This window comes from Papaver somniferum, unplaced genomic scaffold (assembly GCF_003573695.1).
Source record: "Papaver somniferum cultivar HN1 unplaced genomic scaffold, ASM357369v1 unplaced-scaffold_29, whole genome shotgun sequence".
Lineage (NCBI taxonomy): Eukaryota > Viridiplantae > Streptophyta > Magnoliopsida > Ranunculales > Papaveraceae > Papaver > Papaver somniferum.
The window spans coordinates 3,816,845-3,836,347 of record NW_020639929.1 but is presented as its reverse complement, the minus strand read 5'-3'; the positions used below and the strand labels follow the sequence as shown (position 1 = coordinate 3,836,347).

General features: G+C 37.4%; 1 protein-coding gene across 1 annotated transcript; it reads left to right on the top strand.

Annotated features, from left to right (window-relative positions):
- The first annotated feature begins 13,195 nt into the window (after positions 1–13,195).
- On the top strand, positions 13,196–14,038 carry LOC113341433 (mRNA turnover protein 4 homolog). Its single transcript, XM_026586309.1, has one exon. It carries the CDS (start codon positions 13,196–13,198, stop codon positions 14,036–14,038), a length of 843 nt encoding a protein of 280 aa, XP_026442094.1.
- Positions 14,039–19,503: the final 5,465 nt, after the last annotated feature.

Genomic DNA, 19,503 nt, shown 5'->3' with positions numbered 1-19,503 from the left:
TGTGAAAATTAGCAAGAAAAATAAAAAGCCATGTGAACATTAGCATAAAAGTAAAAGCCATATGTGTTTATTGTTGATATACGCGAAAGATGATGGCTGAGACATCTTCATAACATTTCCACTCAGGGATTCTCCATCTTCTAAATTTACAAATGTGATGACTTGATTAGTATATTAATCAATCATTTACATGTACCCTAACGTCAAGAAGTGTTGAAATTTAAAGATAACAGAACATTGTCGATATAGTATACATACCAGTTCAGCTCTCACCACCAGTTCAGCTCTCACCAAACTATGAGGTTTGCGACCGGTGGTATGAATGTAATCATATCTTTCCTTTTTCCTATTATTATCCACTAAAGTTTTCTGTACTTCTTCATCCTCCTCGTTGCAACAGAATGTTTCCGAGTCCTCATCTTTTACATTTGGAGGAGTATGTAAGATCCTTTCTTCATAAGTAGTATATGGATCACAATATGTTGTTCGTAACTCCCACTTATGTCTCCTCCATGGATCAGGCATCCCCTTCACCACAGTTTCCTTGAAAGTATCGGGAAGTACAAATGATATCTGAAAAAAAATCATCTCGCTTACACTCAAATAAAGTTAACATAAGTATGAACGTAAATCAAATTGAGGTAAGTTTGTACCTGAAGTTCATTCCAGACGTCCTCTTTGTAAGTATATGGCACACCTTCCAGGTTTTGTAGGAGATAGGGATATGAGTACGAACCAAAGAGCCCTTCAGGTGGCCAAGTTTAGTCGAATTTTTAGACATGGGAAGTCCATTTTCATCTACCCCCATTGCTGCAAAAATAACCTGTAAAATAACAGTTAAAAAGCATCTATATGTGAAAGAAATTTTTTTTATCAACCTTGTCACTATCACATAAACAACGAAATCAAATTTCTCAAATAAACAGAACCTATTAGGATTGGATAACCTGTAAAATAACAATTAACAAATATCTATATGTGAAAGATACAAAACCTATCAACCTTGTCACCATCCACATAAATAGACCAATCTAATTTCTCAAGTAAGCAAACTTTATCAGAATCATAAAAAGTGCATACATCGCAATGAAAGCAGACATCATTTTAAACTATATTTTAGCACATAAATATTTCTACACTCTCATTGTCAGTAAGAGCTGACTGGTAACTAGTTGGAAATTCAAAGGAATCTACTGTGGAAGTTACGGCTTGTGGTGAATGCAAGACCAAATACCATCCTACATCAGTTCGATCCTTTGAGTAAAACACTTGTGTCGCAGAGAAGGAATCAGGGCAAGACAGTAACTCATGAGCAACTTGAATAATTGAACACCCTAAGGTTTTAATACGGCAAATATATCACAATACAAAAATGTCAACAAGGGTATTTCCATGAATATCTATCTTCCAAGCTATACACCCATTTTGTCATATACCTGAATTTCTACCTACCTAAAATCACTGTCATCTTTTTAGAAGCTTTATGCAGCTGCCATAACTACGTGAAATGACCGGAAAAAAACCCCAATCAAACAAGGACTACACCCACAATAGCTAAGTCTTCAAAATTTCAACAATGGTTTGGAAGGATTTCTCAAAAATGTGGTCACTAACAGTATATCAAGCAAATGAAAATGAAAATTCTCAAATAACCCCATAATATTATCATTCAAGAAACTACAAACAAAAATCAAGAGTTAAATAGGCTTCTACTGATTGCTACAATAGAAAAACAAATGATAATTAAAACACTATATACAGAAAATCAAACATTTAATGATAAAGATGATAAGAATTTGTAAACCCTAACTTTACCTGATAAAGTTTGTATAAAATCTGTTAGAGCACTGCTCGGTCGAACTCGCATGCGTTGCTATCTCAAACATGTTTTTCAATGGTAGTGATCAAAACTATAAGTCTTGATTTCTAGTCTATTATAGCTAAGTCTCGGACTAGGATAGTAAGTGTAGTTGAGCTCAAGGACTTCATGGCGATTCATCATACAATTGGAAGAACTACTCAAGGAACCGGTGGAACTTCTCGACAAAAAGGTATGTGAAGACTTGAACTTATCTATCACTCAAAAGTCCATCTATTCTATCTCCTACTTCTTAAGACAAAAGTCGTATGTTATATATATAGACTTAGATTATACACATTTGGTATTTCGAGTCGAGTATACGTCGCCTATTTATATCTCGAAATATGTGTTGGTAAGCGTTTCGCTTTAACCATGTATTTATTTACCTAGTGACGCAAGTCATGATATGTTTCAATCATCTTGGAAATTGCTTTGACGAGAAATAGTGTAACAACTATATAACGTTATCTAAGAATGTTTCAATGATTGGAATGAGAGTTTAGATTACATAACCAATGTTGGACATAAGTATGTTGTGGAAACACATATGTGCATAAGTCATATACTGGAAGAATGGATAGTATCCAAGTCCGCGAACTGCCGAAGTTCTCAAACCCGAGAATCTCTGTTGAGTTAACAAACTGCTTGCATGAGCCAAGTCCGCGAACCGGCGAAGTTCTCAAACCCGAGAATTTCTGCTGGAGTTTGTAAACTCTATCCAGTACCTTAAGTCCGCGAACCTAGTATGCGAACTTGAGAAAGGTTATATACCTAAAGATGATTTCTGAAATGAAACTTATAAAGACTAAGGAATGCTTTTGCAAACCGTGGCTATAAATTTCATGAACCGATTCATGTGAATCAAATCATCTTTGTTTCAATTGTGTCTTGTATAGTACATGAGATTTCATTGCAATTGAACAACTCTCTAACTAGTTCATATGAGTCATTTGAACTAGTTATGGTGAAGAAGAAAATGGTTGGTATGAAATGCTCAAATGGCTAACCTTTTGGTTGACTATCGCTGAACCAACAATGCACACGTTTGGGTACGGTTAAACCTAGAAGCGTGCACTTCATTTGTGTATAACATGCTAAGATTTCAATCTAACGGTGGATAGTGTTTGCTTTGTGAGCAAGGCGAAACCCTGATTTGAAAGACTATATAAAGGAGACATCTAGTCTTGTGCAAAACTAATCCCCACACCTTACGTGTGATACTAGTTTGCGTGCTAGAGTCGGTTATCCTTTAACCTTTGGTTTTCTTCTTCTAAAACCAGGTTAACGACTTAAATGCTTCATTGGGATTGTGAAGCCAGACCGATACTACTTTTTTCGTAGTTGTGTGATCTGATCTTGCATCTTCTATCGCACGAGTACAATCAGATTGATTGGCTTGAGATTAACCTCTCCGATAGGCAATATATAAAAAGTAATCACAAACATCTTCGTCTAATTGTTTGTGATTCCACAACATCTTGTTTCGCTACCATACGATTAAGATTGTTGTGAGGTGACTGATTAATCTAGGCTGTTCTTCGGTAATATAAGTCCGGATTATCAATTGGTTTCTATTCACCTTGATTTTATATCAAGAGACGAAACAAAAACTTTAGGGTTTTTCTGTGGGATAAAGATTGATCGTTTAATAGATTTGTCTGTGTGAGACAGATTTGTTTATTGTCAAAGCCTGCGGTTTTGGATCGTAGCAACTCTTAGTTGTGGGTGAGATCAGCTAAGGGAATCATGTGCGTAGTATCCTGCTGGGATCAGAGGCGTAGGGGTGCAACTGTACCTTGGATCAGTGGGAGACTGATTGGGGTTCAACTACAGTCCAGTCCGAAGTTAGCTTGGAGTAGGCTAGTGTCTGTAGCGGCTTAATACAGTATGTATTCAATCTGGACTAGGTCCCGGAGTTTTTCTGCATTTGCGGTTTCCTCGTTAACAAAGCTTCTGGTGTCTGTGTTATTTCTTTTCCGAGTTATATTTGTTATATAATTGAAATAATACAGGTTGTGCGTTAGATCATCAATTAGAGTAATCCAACCTTTGGTTGCTTATTGTTATTGATTGATTCTTGGATATTGGTCTTTGGTACCACCCAAGTTATTCCTTGTGTTTGATTAAAGACTCGCTGATTTCTATTAGCTCGAGTAAATCAAAACAAGAGAGAGATATAAACTCGTTGATATACTTTTAATTGATTGAGTCTTGTTGATTCTCTTAAAAGTATATTCGAGTTTGTCCATACAAATTGCTAAGCGAATTATTGGGTGGTGTTATTAGACCCCGGTTTTTCAATTGGTATCAGAGAAGGAAAACACGTTTAAGACCTTACAAGTCTGTGTTTGTAGCAATCTGAATATATGGCCCATAAAGTCTCAATTGACGCTTCACCAGGTTTAAAAACCAACCGTAGAAAAAGGTCTGATAAACTGGTTACTCTTCAAAGGGGGTTGGATGACAAAATACGGATCAACTCTGGTCTTGTTGCATAAATTGCAATTCTTAAGGATTTGATATCGTGTAATAGTCCCTCTGTGAATCTGAGAAACTCCAGTTGTTCCTCTTTAAAGAATAGTCGTAAATCAGATAGTAATCAACAACCGGTTGTTGTGAAAACTGATGTGACTAGGAACCACTCATACAAACGTCAAAGTTTTGGCCCGTATTGTTGTTGTGATTCTTCCAATCATCTTCAACAAGTTTGTATGTCATTTCTAAAGAGTCTGAATGTTGCAAGTAATCTTTGTAAGAAAACTAAACAACTTTTTGATACTCTGAAAGTACATACAAGACCAACAGGAAACTCTAAATAGAGAAGTACAAATAGTATGGGTGCCTTTTCTTTAAGATCTACGTCTCCTTTTCAATGGTTTCTTGATAGTGGATGTAGTAGACATATGACAGGTGATCTCACATGGTTCGTTTCGTCTATTGACTATTAAGGAGGTCCTATAACGTTTGGATATGGGAGTTGTTGCTACTTCAGCAAGAAGGGGACGATCAAACTGCCCGGTGTTCCATAAATCCATGATGTAGTATACGTAAAAGGTATGGCCGCTAATCTTCTTTCTATTAGTCAAATTTGTGACAAAGGCCATCGAGTTGTCTTCAATGCAAAAGGGTGTGACATTGTAGACAAAACTGGGAAAGTAATTTTTCAAGGAACTCGTGGTAAAAACAACTGTCATCTTCTTGATACTCATTTTAGCAACCGTTGCAATTTGACTAAGGTGGAATCTACACATCTTTGGAATGAGCGTTTTGGTCACATCAATTATCGTCTTCTAACTAAGATCATTAACAAAGAACTTGTTAGAGGCATCCCCAAAATCAGTGCAAAGATTGAAGGTGTATGTGGTGCCTGTCAAAAGGGTAAGCAAACGAAAGTTCACCACAAATCATCTAGAGATATTCTCACTAAAGCACCACTTGATTTAATTCATATGTACCTCTTCGGACCAATTCAACAACCCACTATTGCTGGTAAGAAGTACGCTTTAGTTATGGTAGATGATTAGACCAGATTCACTTGGGTTGCATTTTTAGCTCATAAGAATGAAACTCTTGGTGAATTTAAGAATATTGTTAAAAGGATCCAAAACGAATAAGGTCGCAAGCTAAAGAAAATTAGAAGTGATCGTCAAACTGAATTCAAAGAAATCAAGGTATTTGAATTCTGTGACAAACTGGGGATGATTCAACAATACTCACCACCTATCACTCCTCAAGCTAATGGAGTTGCTGAAAGAAAAAATAGGAATATTCAGGAAATGGCTAGGGTAATGCTCCATAACAAAAACTTACCATTAAGATTTTGGGGAGAAGCTGTTTTTACAGCATATTACTTGATCAACCATGTGTATTTACGGTGTAAGACCCTTAACACTCCTTATGAGTTGTGGTATGGAAGGAAACCCAATCTACACTATCTGATAGACACATTTTTGTGTCTGAATTGTCCTCAGTGTCTTTATTGCTAGTCCTTGATTTTGTACTTATTATGGTGTTTTTATGTTTGTGTAGGTGTTTTTGGAGAAATACACTTGTGTGGAAAAAGTTTCTCAAAAAGTGCTATTTGGACCCCTGGAGGACATTTGTTATACGGACCCCAGATTTGGCTAAGGGACACCCAAGGTTTTGCATAGCCCAAATTCATCCTCATCACCCAAATTTGTCCTCAGCACCCATCTGCTATTCGCACCCAAGAAAAGGATAGGGGCACTTCATTTTCAACAGTTCAAAAATAAAAATGGCGGGAAAAATATTCACTTCACTGGCAGATTTTTCGATCAGATTTTGGAGGAGTTTTTGTGCGATTCAATCGCTGAAACTTCATGGGTAGTTGTGATATGTCCTAACAGAGCTGGTATGGGTGTTTGTTTCGATCAAATTTGGATGGATAACTTGGTTTAATCCAAACAGGGAGTTGGAGGAAAAACATGAGCTTGCACGAGTTGTGAGGAATTTAAACGTGTTCTGCTCATGTTTGATGACTCGAGCAACACTTTGGACCTTGACAAAGATAAATAAGGAGATTTTGCAGATGTAGAAACGCATGAGAAGCTAAATCAGGGAAAAAAATATTCCCAGAATATTTCTCATCAAGGCCGAGTTAAGAGAGAATTATCTTGAGTTATAGCGAGATTTCTTGGTGCTACTGGATATATAAATAGGTTCCTAGGATCACATAGAAGCGTTCTGGAGAGCTTGGGAGAGTTTAGAGTAACAATAGAGGAGATTGATCACGTTGCAGAGAAAACTTTTCTGCTTCTGCTAGGAAGAACACGAAGAACAAAAGACCACCAGAGGGAGTCGTTTATCAACAGTGACAACGACAGACACACGAGGGTCGCAGAGATACAACAACAACAGTTCTTTTCTATCGTTCTTTGTAACAGTGTTTTGCAACAATTATAAACGTTGCAAACACCCGATTTTTCATTATTTTCTCTCCATTTCATCGTTGTAAACAAATTTTGAGCATGAATCAATACTTTGAGCAAGTTTATACAATGATGAGCTAAACCCATCCTCTGGGGCGACGGGGGAAGCTATTTCGCCAATAAAATGTGGTAATCTCTATTTTATTCAATTTATGCAATTATTATATGATTATTTGCCTTGATAAATAAATAGAAAAAATTTGAAAACACATCACTATCTCAGAGGAGTATTGACTAAGGGGGAGTAATACATATCCCCATAGTATTATTATTGAAGTTGTGATACAATTAGACTTTGACACTGTGTAATAATACTATGACACTGTATAACAATGATCGAGACCAATGATTTCTCATTGTTATAGCTATGGATCTTCAACAACGGTGATGCTAAACTTACAACCTTTGGGATCATTGGAGTACTTGGAAGTGACGAATATTTCGAGGAATGTTGAAGATTATACATATGGAATAGGAGCTACTAAAGTTTCATTATATTTTTGTATTTCATATCTATTGATAGTTTTGTCACTAAAATTGACAAAGGGGGAGATTGTTAGAGCAGTTCTCGGTCGAACTCGCATGCGTTGCTATCTCAAGCATGTTTGTCAATGTTAGTGATCAAAACTATAAGTCTTGATTTCTAGTTTATTATAGCTAAGTCTCGGACTAGGATAGTAAGTGTAGTTGAGCTCAAGGACTTCATGGCAATTCATCATACAAGTGGAATAACTACTCAAGGAACCGGTGGAACTTCTCGACAAAAAGGTACGTGAAGACTTGAACTTATCTGTCACTCAAAAGTCTATCTATTCTATCTCATACTTCTTGAGAAAAAAGTCGTATGATATATATATAGACTTAGATTATACACATTTGGTATTTCGAGTCGAGTATACCTCGCCTATCTATATCTCGAAATATGTGTTGGTAAGCGTTTCGCTTTGATCATGTTTTTCTTTACCTAGTGACGCAAGTCATGATATGTTTCAGTCATCTTGACGAGAAATAGTGTAACAAAAATATAACGTTATCTAAGAATGTTTCAATGATTGGAATGATAGTTTAGATTACATAACCAATATTGGATATAAGTATGTTGTCGAAAAACATATGTGCATAAGTCCTATACTGGAAGAATGGCTAGTAGCCAAGTCCGCGAACTGCCGAAGTTATCAAACTCGAGAATTTCTGCTGAGTTAAAAAACTGCTTGCGTGAGCCCAGTCCGCGAACCCGGTCTGCGAACCCAGTCCGCGAACCGGCGAAGTTCTCAAACCCGAGAATTTCTGCTGGAGTTTGTAAACTCTATCCAGTACCTTAAGTCCGCGAATCTAGTCTGCGAACTTGAGAAAGGTTATATATCTGAAGATGATTTCTGAACTGAAACTTATAAAGACTTAGGAATGCTTTTGTAAACCGTGGCTATAACGTTCATGAACCGATTCATGTGAATCAAATCATCATTGCTTCAATTGTGTCTTGTGTAGTATATGAGATTTCCTTGCAATTGAACAACTCCCTAACTAGTTCATATGAGTCCTTTGAACAAGTTATGGTGAAGAAGAAAATGGTTGGTATGAAATGCTCAAATGGCTAACCTTTTGGTTGACTATTGTTGAACCAACAATGCACACGTTTGGGTACGGTTAACAAACCTAGAAGCGTGCACTTCATTTGTGTATAACAAGCTAAGATTTCGATCTAACGGTTGAGATATATTAGCATGAAACTAAATCAGGTTTTCATCTAACGGTGGATAGTGTTTGCTTTGTGGGAAAGGCGAAACCCTGATTTGAAAGACTATATAAAGGAGACATCTATCCTTGTGCAAAACTAATCCCCACACCTTACGTGTGATACTAGTTTGCGTGCTAGAGTCGATTCTCCTTTAACCTTTGGTTTTCTTATTCTAAAACCAGGTTAACGACTTAAAGACTTCATTGGGATTGTGAAGCCAAACCGATACTAATTTTATCGTAGTTGTGTGATTTGATCTTGCATCTTCTATCGTACGAGTACAATCAGATTGATTGGATTGAGATTAACCTCTCCTATAGGCAAGATATAAAAAGTAATCACAAACATCTTCATCTCGTTGTTTGTGATTCCGCAATATCTTGTTTCGCTACCATGCGATTAAGATTGTTGTGAGGTGATTGATTAACCTAGGATGTTCTTCGGGAATATAAGACCGAAATTATCAATTGGTTTCTGTTCACCTTGATTTTATATCAAAATACGAAACAAAAACTTTAGAATTTTTCTGTGGTAGACAGATTGATCCTTTGATAGACTTGTTTGTGAGAGACAGATTTGTTTATTGTCAAAGCCTGCGATTTTGGATCGTAACAACTCTTAGTTGTGGGTGAGATCAGTTAAGGGAATCAAGTGTGTAGTATCCTGCTGGGATCAGAGGCGTAGGGGTGCAACTGTACCTTGGATCAGTGGGAGACTGATTGGGGTTCATCTACAGTCCAGTCCGAAGTTAGCTTGGAGTAGGCTAGTATCTGTAGCGGCTTAATACAGTATGTATTCAATCTGGACTAGGTCCCAGAATTTTTCTGCATTTGCTTTTTCCTCGTTAACAAAAATTCTGGTGTCTGTGTTATTTCTTTTCCGCATTATATTTGTTATATAATTGAAATAATACAGGTTGTGCGTTAGATCATCAATTAGAGTAATCCAACCTTTGGTTGTTGATTGTCATTGATTGATCCTTAGATATTGGTCTTTGGTACCATCCAAGTTATTCCTTGTGTTTGATGAAAGACTCGCTGATTTCTATTAGCTCGAGTATATTAAAACAAGAGAGAGATATAAACTCGTTGATATACTTTTAATTGATTGAGTCTTATTGATTCTCTTAAAAGTATATTCGATTTTGTCCATATAGATTGCTAAGCGAATTATTGGGTGGTGTTGTTAGACCCCCGCTTTTTCAAAATCAAATCCAACATAAAGAACTTTGTATGAAATCAAAAGAAAATTCATTGAAAATCTGTACAAACACGATTTAGAGAAACCCTAACAAAACTCCCAAATCAAAACCCTAATTTATTTCCAAATCTGAAATGAAATTCAGATTTACTGGTTTCCTCCGAAAATAGGGTATATATTTCCAATGAACTTAGGGTCTTAATTTATAAAATATAGACACGGGAAAACTCGATTTAACACCAAATACACAAAACTAACTATTAATCTACCAAATCCTAACAGAAATAACATCATTAATGGATATAAACAAAGAAATACCAAAATATACAAACCTGGATTCAAGGTGGCGAGAGTCTCAATGGCGGAAGAGTTCTTCTTCGGATTAATGGCGTGAGAGTTCACAAAGAGTGAAAGAGAAAGAGAGGACCAGTGTGTTTCTGTGTTTCTAAGGACGAGAAGATATTTTCCAAGGATAATATCAATTATGCACATGGATGATTTGCATGCGTGAAACAAATCAGTAAAAAAAGTGTTTCCGGCTGTTGACTGCCACACACTTAGCTCACATGCATGAAATAAATACAGTTGCGAATAGCAACAGAGGATAAGCAGTTGCGAGATTAACCACAACAGCTGGCTGTTGCGAATATTTAGCAACAAATATTCACAACTGCTACATTTCCGTTGCTAATTTGAGTTGATATCTGGCCAATATGGTGTAGTGCGAGTGAGACATGATTGTAGGACCCAAAACATAAAAGGATGGCCCCTGCTAGTCCCTGTTGCCGGTAGAGCCCAGAAAATGTGTGAGTCGGGACCTTTCTGCGGGATTTTCAGTCGGCTTGTGTATCACTGCTCTTTATAATCTCCTACCTTGTGTTGTCTTATCTTGTCAAGCCTCTTATTACACGATGGAAAGGAGTGTTCTAGCGTACTTGACTAAGAAAATAAATAAAGTACAGCCGTGGATAAATCATAACTTCATATCATTATCATCAAAGAACTCAATGAAACTCAGGAGGGACTAGAAGCGGGACAAAAAGCTTTATCCAAATATGGGAAAGGAGGTGGTGTCCCTGGGACCATAGATTAGCAGGGGTATATTTGTGAGGAGCGACGGATGGGCACGCCACATCACTTTTCTTTAACCTTTATTTCATTCCCACATTTGGCTGATACTTTTTTCCTTTGCTTTGTCCCGCGGTAGATGTTTTCAGAAAAGTTAAGCAGAGAATTGAGTTTCTTTTTCTTAATTTGTTCCTTTGAAATTTCATAGATAGCAGAAGAAAATGGAGGATGCTGGAGAATTTTCAGCAAAGTATATTAGGAATGGTAACTAAATAACTTTAACACTCTACATGTTTTCCAAGGTATACACTTGAATGATGTTTGAGCAGTTGGAATGCAATAATGTCATAATGCAATAATGTCATAATGCAATAATGTCATAGATTTTAGCTTTGTTTTTATTTTATGGTTTCCGTAAGTTCTATTATAATTTGAGCTAAGTTTGTATCTTTTTCATCCGTTTTATAGGTAAGGAACTGATCTTCTTATATACTTTGCCTTTCTCGAGTAAAAAACAAACGAACTCATATTTTATACGGAAAATCGGTCATTTGTCCAAATATTTTTAAAACATGGTTTTAATAGACGAGTAAAAATTAGTATGGGTGAAATGGACAAAAAAAATAGTAAGGATGAAACTGGATTCTTCCTGGCTTAATCTTAAAAAATAGCGAGGATGAAACTGGATGCATCCTAATGTAAATTAAAAATAAGAAAAAATATTTAAAAATGCGTAGGATGAAACTGTTTACATCCTGACTATTTTTACATTTTTGTCCATTTAAACAGTATCATAATTTAGATATCTTTTTCACCCAGAAATTATTGATTTTAGTCTTTTTAACCAATTTTGTGTATTTTATTTGGTGCAATCACCAAGTAGCTAATTAGCTATCAATTTATTATGTTACTTTACCTATTCTTGACTATTTTTTATTTTTTATACAATTTTAGTAAAAACCTGGTATTTCTGATGCACCCAAGATTTTTATGTCCATTAAGCAATGACCCATATTCTGTAGTAGTTTTTAGATTGCATACAGAAAGATTTCAAGTGAAAAAACATTTTTGAAGCTTTAGTAAAGATCTCTTTTTTCTTTTTCATTTTTTTTTTAAGCAAAGATTTTTTTTCAATAGGTGTAGCAAGTGAATAACAAACGAATGCCTCCTCTTCCCTACTGATGATCAGTAGTCACGTACTTGATAAACGAGCTCAAAACACAATTGACAAGAAAAAAATGTTATGACCCGGAATCAACAACCAAGTGTTGGAAAATTATATCATGTTAATTCAAGCTAATTACCAACCATGATCAATCTAGGATATTCATATTCATTACTACCATAAATTAAATAGAATAAGCCTTAGTTTCATACCTCAGTGAAACGATTCATTTGATTATGTAGATATCTCTGATTGAGAATAGACATCCTTATCACGAATTTCTTCAATTTTCATGTCTACTTTAATGATTAACAAGATTAAGCTAATATTGCTGATTTAGAGTGCATGAGTAGAACATATATTCCTCTACCCTAACTATTCTAGTCGCTGCTCATAAGAGATGGAATTACAGCTAACATCCATTTTAGGGCGAGAGAATAAGAGATCTCTCCGAGACATAAAAGAGTGATTTCCAGCTTTTCATCGAAGCTAATGACCACCACATGTCATTAAGCTATACTAACACAAGCTTAATAATTGACACTTGCGGTGCTTATGTGCCTAATGCTGGACACATCATTAGTTAGACCAAGTCAAATTTAGTCATGTGCCATATAATCCAACTCATCCCAAGTCATGCGCCACATAATCCAACACCCAGATCTCTAAATAAACGAGTACTCAAACCTGATCATCAGAAAAAAGTTTAATACCGAAGTAGCCGAACCATTTAGATCATCTAAAAGACACGCATTGGACTAATATTATTTAGGTACTTATTTATGGCAATAAATAAGCAGGGTAATCGATCAAAAAAAAATATAAAAATAAGCAGGGTAACCAATACACCAAACATAATATTATAGACTAGGTACTTACTTATGGCAATAAATAAGCAGGGTAACCTTTCCCCACGCAACTCTAGGAAGCCGCCTATATAAGATTTCTTTTTTGGTTCAAGAGAAATCTTAAGATCAGAGAAAGTGAACCGCCATCGGTTTCTGTAACAAATCGACAAGATGATGAAACGAGCGATGCAGTTGAGCAGCAGCCAGACCTTGGTAAACCAAGGACTCGAGATGATTAAACGAGCGAAATAGTTGTGCAGCAGCCAGACCTTGGAAAACCAAGGACAAGATCAAACGCATCTAAGCGAAGAAGATGAACGAAAGCTGAATGAAGAGCTTCTTGAGCTTCAACAGAGAATTTTCACAATGTCTGATAAGGAACTGGAAGAGTTCCGTGAAAGCGAATTCCAAAAAGCACAAGCTGAAGAAGAACGAAAACGGAAAGAAAGAATAGCAAACCGTAAGAATAAGAGAAAAGATGAAATGTCAGAAGATAGATTCTTGGAAGAGAAAGGAATGCGCGAAGCCCAAAAGAGGGAAGCAATAGAAAATTCAGCAATAAGAAAATACTCCAAGGAAAACCCCTTTGATGAGAAATCTTTCAAGTCGGATATCATAAATCTCAAGCGGGGAGGAAGCATCTATGTTTTCTGTTTCGGTTATGCAAAGATTCAGACTACCAAATACAAGAATTTCATCATGAGCTCTCTCACCAAAGACAACTTCAGCAAGGTTTACATCGGAGGATTTAATAGAGAGCTGTCGAAGGCTGTAGGGTTTACCCGAGAAAAAGAACTCAGACCTGGCCTCCATGAAGTTGGAGTTGTGCTTGATAGTGACGATGTTGGTGTTATTTTAACTGACAAAACCGAGGCTGAATTGCTCACTAAGCTTCGCGAATATGAAGAACTAGATTTTTCAAAGCCAGGCAACATGCCAATGAAAACGCTGAATTTTGATAAAGATCAAGTTCTGCCTTTACCTACCAGGACTAGTGCAAGGAAATTGTTTCCCCTTCTACGGGACCTAAAAATGCCTGTTAAACTGATTAATAATGCCGGTCAAACGTCCATTAAGCTGACTGAAAATTTTATTGTTTGTGAAGAGAGAGTACGCGTGACAGAGAATGCCTCTAAAATTTTGAAACATCTCAAACAGAAGATGTTCAATTATGTCATTGTGCCGGTTTGCCGCTGGACTGACTCCTAAATTGAATATTATCATGATCGTCCTTCGAGAGAATAAATTGGGTAATGGTTTGGAGATAAGTAGGAAGATGTTTATAATGAGTGAGGATCGTGTCAACGGGGAGATTTTCCCGATGGAGTATGTTGATCTACTTTACTATAAGATTACGTTGAGCTAAATTAACAACAATTTTAGTTACTTCATGATGTTTATCGCGACAATGCTTATTCCGGTAGACTATGATGCTGTGTGTTAATTTAGTGCAGTTATTTGTTTGTTTTTTTTCGTAGTTGCAGAAAATCCCACAACTACACCCGTTAAGATGATAAAAACACAAAGTTTAAGTCATGAGAATCAACTTAATTAAACATTAATGATATTATACACCACTTGGCACTAATATGATCTTCACACAAGCTTTGTATTTAGAATATGAATTTCTTACAAATATCACAAAGATACGAATGAATGACGGTGGAGATAATAAGTAAAAACTCAATTCTAATGGTTTCTTTCTTTTCTTTGGAAGTGGTTCTTAGCTCTGTTACTTGACGGAATTCTCTCTCTCCAAAAAACCGCCTTCTCTATTTTTCGTGTGAATGCAAATATATCGGTATAAGACAACCATGTTCATGTGCAAGATCTCTGAGGAGGGATTTGGTATCAGTTTTTCTTATTCGCCAGGCTTTTGAAGACTATCCTTGCATGTCGCATTGATGCTTCGTGTTTCTTCTGATTAATGTCGCATTGTTCTTGTCGTGTGATTTTTTTCGTGCCTTCTTCCTTATTATCACGTAATTATTCTTCGCCTAATTCCCTTCTTCTTCGTGCCTAGCAAGATTGAGACTTTGGATTTGTCTTGTGCGATATTTTTCCTCTTCTCGCGTTGTTCTTCTGTAAGTGGAATAATGCGAGAATTCATGGTCAACACTTCGTGTCAGACCCATCTTTTCGTTTTCTCTTTCTTTATCCGACATGTCCCCGTAAATTCCGCGTAACTGCCACACATGTTAGCGGTTACTTTCTTTTCAAGAGGCACGTCTTTACTGCTTTCTTCGGATAAATATCTAAGAGAGAGGTAAAAGAAAGGTAGTTTTTATTTTTATCCTCTCTCTTCTATTCATCTTCTCTGTTGAACTTTTCCTTTCGACTTCTTCTTCTCTGGTTTTCTTCTATGGCGGATCATTGTGTACTTGCTCCTGTTGTTGCTCCGTCATCTTTTGGTTAAGTTATTCTTTCCTCAGTTAATAATTTTGTGTTTCGTTTCCACCATTGCTTCTGCTTTGGGGGATTTTAACATCCCCATACTGATGAGTGCTAAAAACTGCATATTTCTATATATTTTTCTTGGCATTTAACTCATCTTTTGTACATTAATTCTACATTTTATCCCATATTCTGTATTTTGTTTGTTTTCAAGAATAAATATTTTTATTAATTAATTTTTGCATTTTTAGGTAATAAATAAAGTTTGGATGAATAGCGGAGCGGAAAAGAGCAGAAAAGCGGTGAAAAGCAGGGAGGAATTACACAAGGAAGCCGCGAAGAATGTTGTGCACAAGACCAAAAGGCTAGAAGTGGGCTTGAAGAGGAAGAATTGTTCTTAAAGAAGATATGGGCTTGGCATACCCAAGGCCCAAAACCCTCACCCAAATCCATTTCATATATCCATACCCGTTTCCCTTTCTAGCTGTCAGATTGGATCATCTCAGCATCCTACGGTCACAGCATCGCTAGTACATCAAAGTCTGAAGCTCCTGTCAAACACTACAACACCTAACTCCATCTTGAGCCGTCAGTTTCGTTGTATCAGGCATCCGACGGTCGATACCATCCTCTTCACTTGTAGCCGTTAGATCAATCTATCATTTCCGCATCCCACGGCTGAGCTTCGCAAATCATCAAGCTTGCTATTCCTGCCACACACCCAAGCACCTAACACCTATACCCCGCACCAAACAACCCCTTCTCCTATTCTCCATCGAATCCATCTTCTCCTCCACTCCGCTGCAGAGAAAACCCATGTCCGCCATCACCATAACCACCACCTCAACCACCACCATCTCCTCTCAAATCAACCAAACCACCAACTCCACCTGCTCGAACATCATCACCCCCTCTTTCTAGCCCCCTATTTGATTGATATTTCTTCTCACCTTTCTCTGAAACCCTAGAAGAAAAATCAATCGATTAGGCGAGTCTAGAGTAGCAATTGACACATGGGAATGGAGCAAAGGACCAAGGGGAAGAATGGGTCGAAGTCAGAATCAATTTTCAGAGAGTTGATTAGTTTAATTTCACTTTTGGTGAAACCCTAATTTTTGGGAATTTTGGGGATTATGCTTGCATGTATAAATTGAGTGCTTGGGGTGTAATTTTAACTATGCCCGGAGTAGCTGGTGCACCAAGTTGTAGAATTTAATTTTAGTTCATGTTCTAAATTAATCTGCTAGGGTTTGGATGAAACCCTTAATCACATGTTAAGATAATTCAAGTTCATATTATTGTTCTTATAATGCTTCATGGCTTTAGAGATGCTAGTTAGCTACATTGATCAAATGAACCTGTGATAAGCTGTACTGTAAGAAGACAGTTTATGCTAGGGGGGAATTAGTGAAGTTGGTTGATAAGTTATCCATTTGAGATCCCACCATAGAATAAGAACTGTGCTTAATTGAGAAAAGAATGAGAGTTAGCTAATTGAACCGAATTAGCCTGTGATAGGTTGTGCTGTAAGAAGACAGCCTATGCTAGGGGTGAGTTAGGAAGATTAACTGATAAATCATTCTTTGGAGTTTTTCTTTGGAAAGGAACAAGAACATAATTTGAATAAATATTGCCTTAGCATAGGATTAAGAAGGTGGATTCAAGACCCTAGTAGTGTTACCACAACTGTTTTACTTTGTTTCTTTGGCTCTTTACTTCACTGCCTTTGGATCCATGCCATTGTTTCACAGTTATTCCTTGGTTCACTGTCTCACTGCCACTTAGTTACTTGTTTAGATAACTTTAGCTTAGGAAGATTTCAACACACACCCTAGTCCCTGTGGAATGACCCGTATTTGCACACACATACTACAATCGACACCGTGCACTTGCGGTTATAATTTGTAGATCTTTTAGAAACCTACCACATACTCATCCATATGTTTTCTTTGCAGCACAAAGCGCAAGACCGTTAAGAAGTGGGTTGATATTCTTAAAGACTATCAAACGATGTTGAGGGACAAAGGTTTCACAATTACCATTCCTCATGGTTCATCTCCTGTTATCTCTCTGAGTGAGAAGATGATTCCGGAGGGGTCATGGAACGCGAATCGCATTCCTATCGCGTTTGGTCGGCTAAAAGCTGGTCTTCTTTTTCCTCTCTTTGATCTTGAGGTTCCTCTATTCTACCAAATTCTTGCGAGGATTGACCGTGCCGTATATCAATTGAGTGGGGATGCCAGTTACATTATCCAGGAATTTTCATTTCGCGCGACTGGTGTAGGAAAATCTCTTTGTCCGGATATAGTGGATCCATATGATCATGTGGATTATACTGTCGAGTCTTTCTTTCAGCAGTATAATGTGAATTGGTCTATGAAAAAGGGTTCGCACTGAGGCATTCGCTTGAATAGGGCGAAGTTGAAGGATGATTTGAAGAGACTTCTGGAGCATGTGGATCAACATATCAATTCTAACAGCCTCCTAGTTGGATGAAGTTTCATCTGATTATTGAGGGTCCTCTTTGTGGGGTCGCAATCCGAAGGGGACTCCTCGTGCTTCCCCTGATGTTTCGCTTGTAGGACCTGATACTCTTGCATATTGTCCTTGGAAGTTCAATTAGCCCGATCGAGGGGATTATGTACGTGTTTGTTTCCTATTCTTTGTTTATTTCGTTCCGTGGCCCTTCCTTATAGATTTCTTTTGAACTTGTAGTTGGCGAAAGAATTTACTTCGCTTGAGAATAAGGAGAAGATTGCTGCTGAGAAGAAGAAGAAGAAAGAGCTTGTTGAGGAGAAGTTGGGGAAAAGGTCTTCGCGTCCCCCGAAGATAATGTATGTTATTATTTGCAGTTAAGTTTATTTCTTCCATTTCCTTATTGGATTTCTGTTTGTTTAGTCTCTTCCTGATGAAGAGGGATCTGAAGGCGAAGAACAGGGCGGAGAAGAACATGGTTAAGTAGGTGATGTTTTTGTGGGTGACGTAAGGAACCTTGTCGTGAAGATTCTCCTGTCTCACCCACATCCAAGAGAGAGAAGTTCAATAAGTTTAGCCAGAGTAGAAATAAGTCTAGGGGAACGTCAGGCAAACCCCTTATCACTATGGTCAACCCCTGACCTTAGGATCTGCCAATATGTCTGCCTCAGCTAATATTGACAACTCTGTTGAGCTATCTTCGCTTGAGAAATTCTCAATTGCTGATTCCGACATAGGAATGGGCTCAAGTGGTTTCGCTTATTCTTCTTGAGTGATGTCATCTGAAAAATCCTCCCTTGAGGATGCTACTGCGGATTTTGCTTCCAAGATAGCTTCTATTGCTCAGTTTTCCATGCCCGATCCCAATCTTGCTACTGTTCGTGAGTTAGCACTGAACCTTACTTCTCATCCTTCTGTCGGTTCCTCTCAACCTAGATGGGAGTTTCACTCCGTGCTTTCCCTTGATCAACATCTTGCGTTCGATTATTTGGTAAGTTCCTTATCTGGTAATCTTGCTTCTTAGTTGGTCGTGTCACTCTATTGATGTCGTTTGTGTCGCTTTTCAGAACATGTGTCGCGCTATCGCTCTGGTTGAGGATTATCGCAAAGTAGTGAACGTGGTTCGCGCTCAGTTTTCTCAGTTTTCTTCTGTTAAAGATGAAGTTATAAGTCTCCAAGGAGAAGTTTCCTTGCTCCAAAAGGATCGTGCTAGAATTAGTGATGAGCTAACTTCCGCGAGTGCACTGAATGCTGCTCGGGTTCGGAATGACACATTAGCAGGTATATTTTCATGTTTCTTCTCCTTTGTCCTGCTTCTTGTTGGCCTCTTAGAGATAAATTCCTTAGTTGAGGGTCGTGAGGTTCCTTGTAGAGGTCTTTGATCTGTCTGATCTAGCTGTCGCTGCAAACTTAGATAGGGATGCTCTTCTGGTACACTTTAATTCTCTTAGTCACGAATTTTTGTTGCCTTGCGCGAGGAGAATGATATTGAAGACGATGATGAGGATTATAATAAAAAATATAAACACCTTAAACTTGAGTTTAGGAAGTTATTCGCAGTTCTAGGATTTTCCAGGTCTCGTGCTCGGCGTCTTCAAGGTGTTATTAGGCAGTGAATAGCGAAAAGACTGTTTTGATGGACGAGAAGAATGAGGTTATTGAAGATGGGGTGAGGTATATTCAAGATTCTCAAAGTGAGAACTATGATCTTCGCGTGATTCTTGAGAAGATTCGGAATCGTCTTAGAATTGAGGGCAATAATGATTTTGATTAGGGCCTAGGTGAGATCGATGAGAATAGGGTCG

Coding starts and splice junctions, on each gene's coding strand:
- LOC113341433 (XM_026586309.1), top strand. CDS start 13,196: ATGTCTGATAAGGAACTGGAAGAGTTCCGTGAAAGCGAATTCCAAAAA.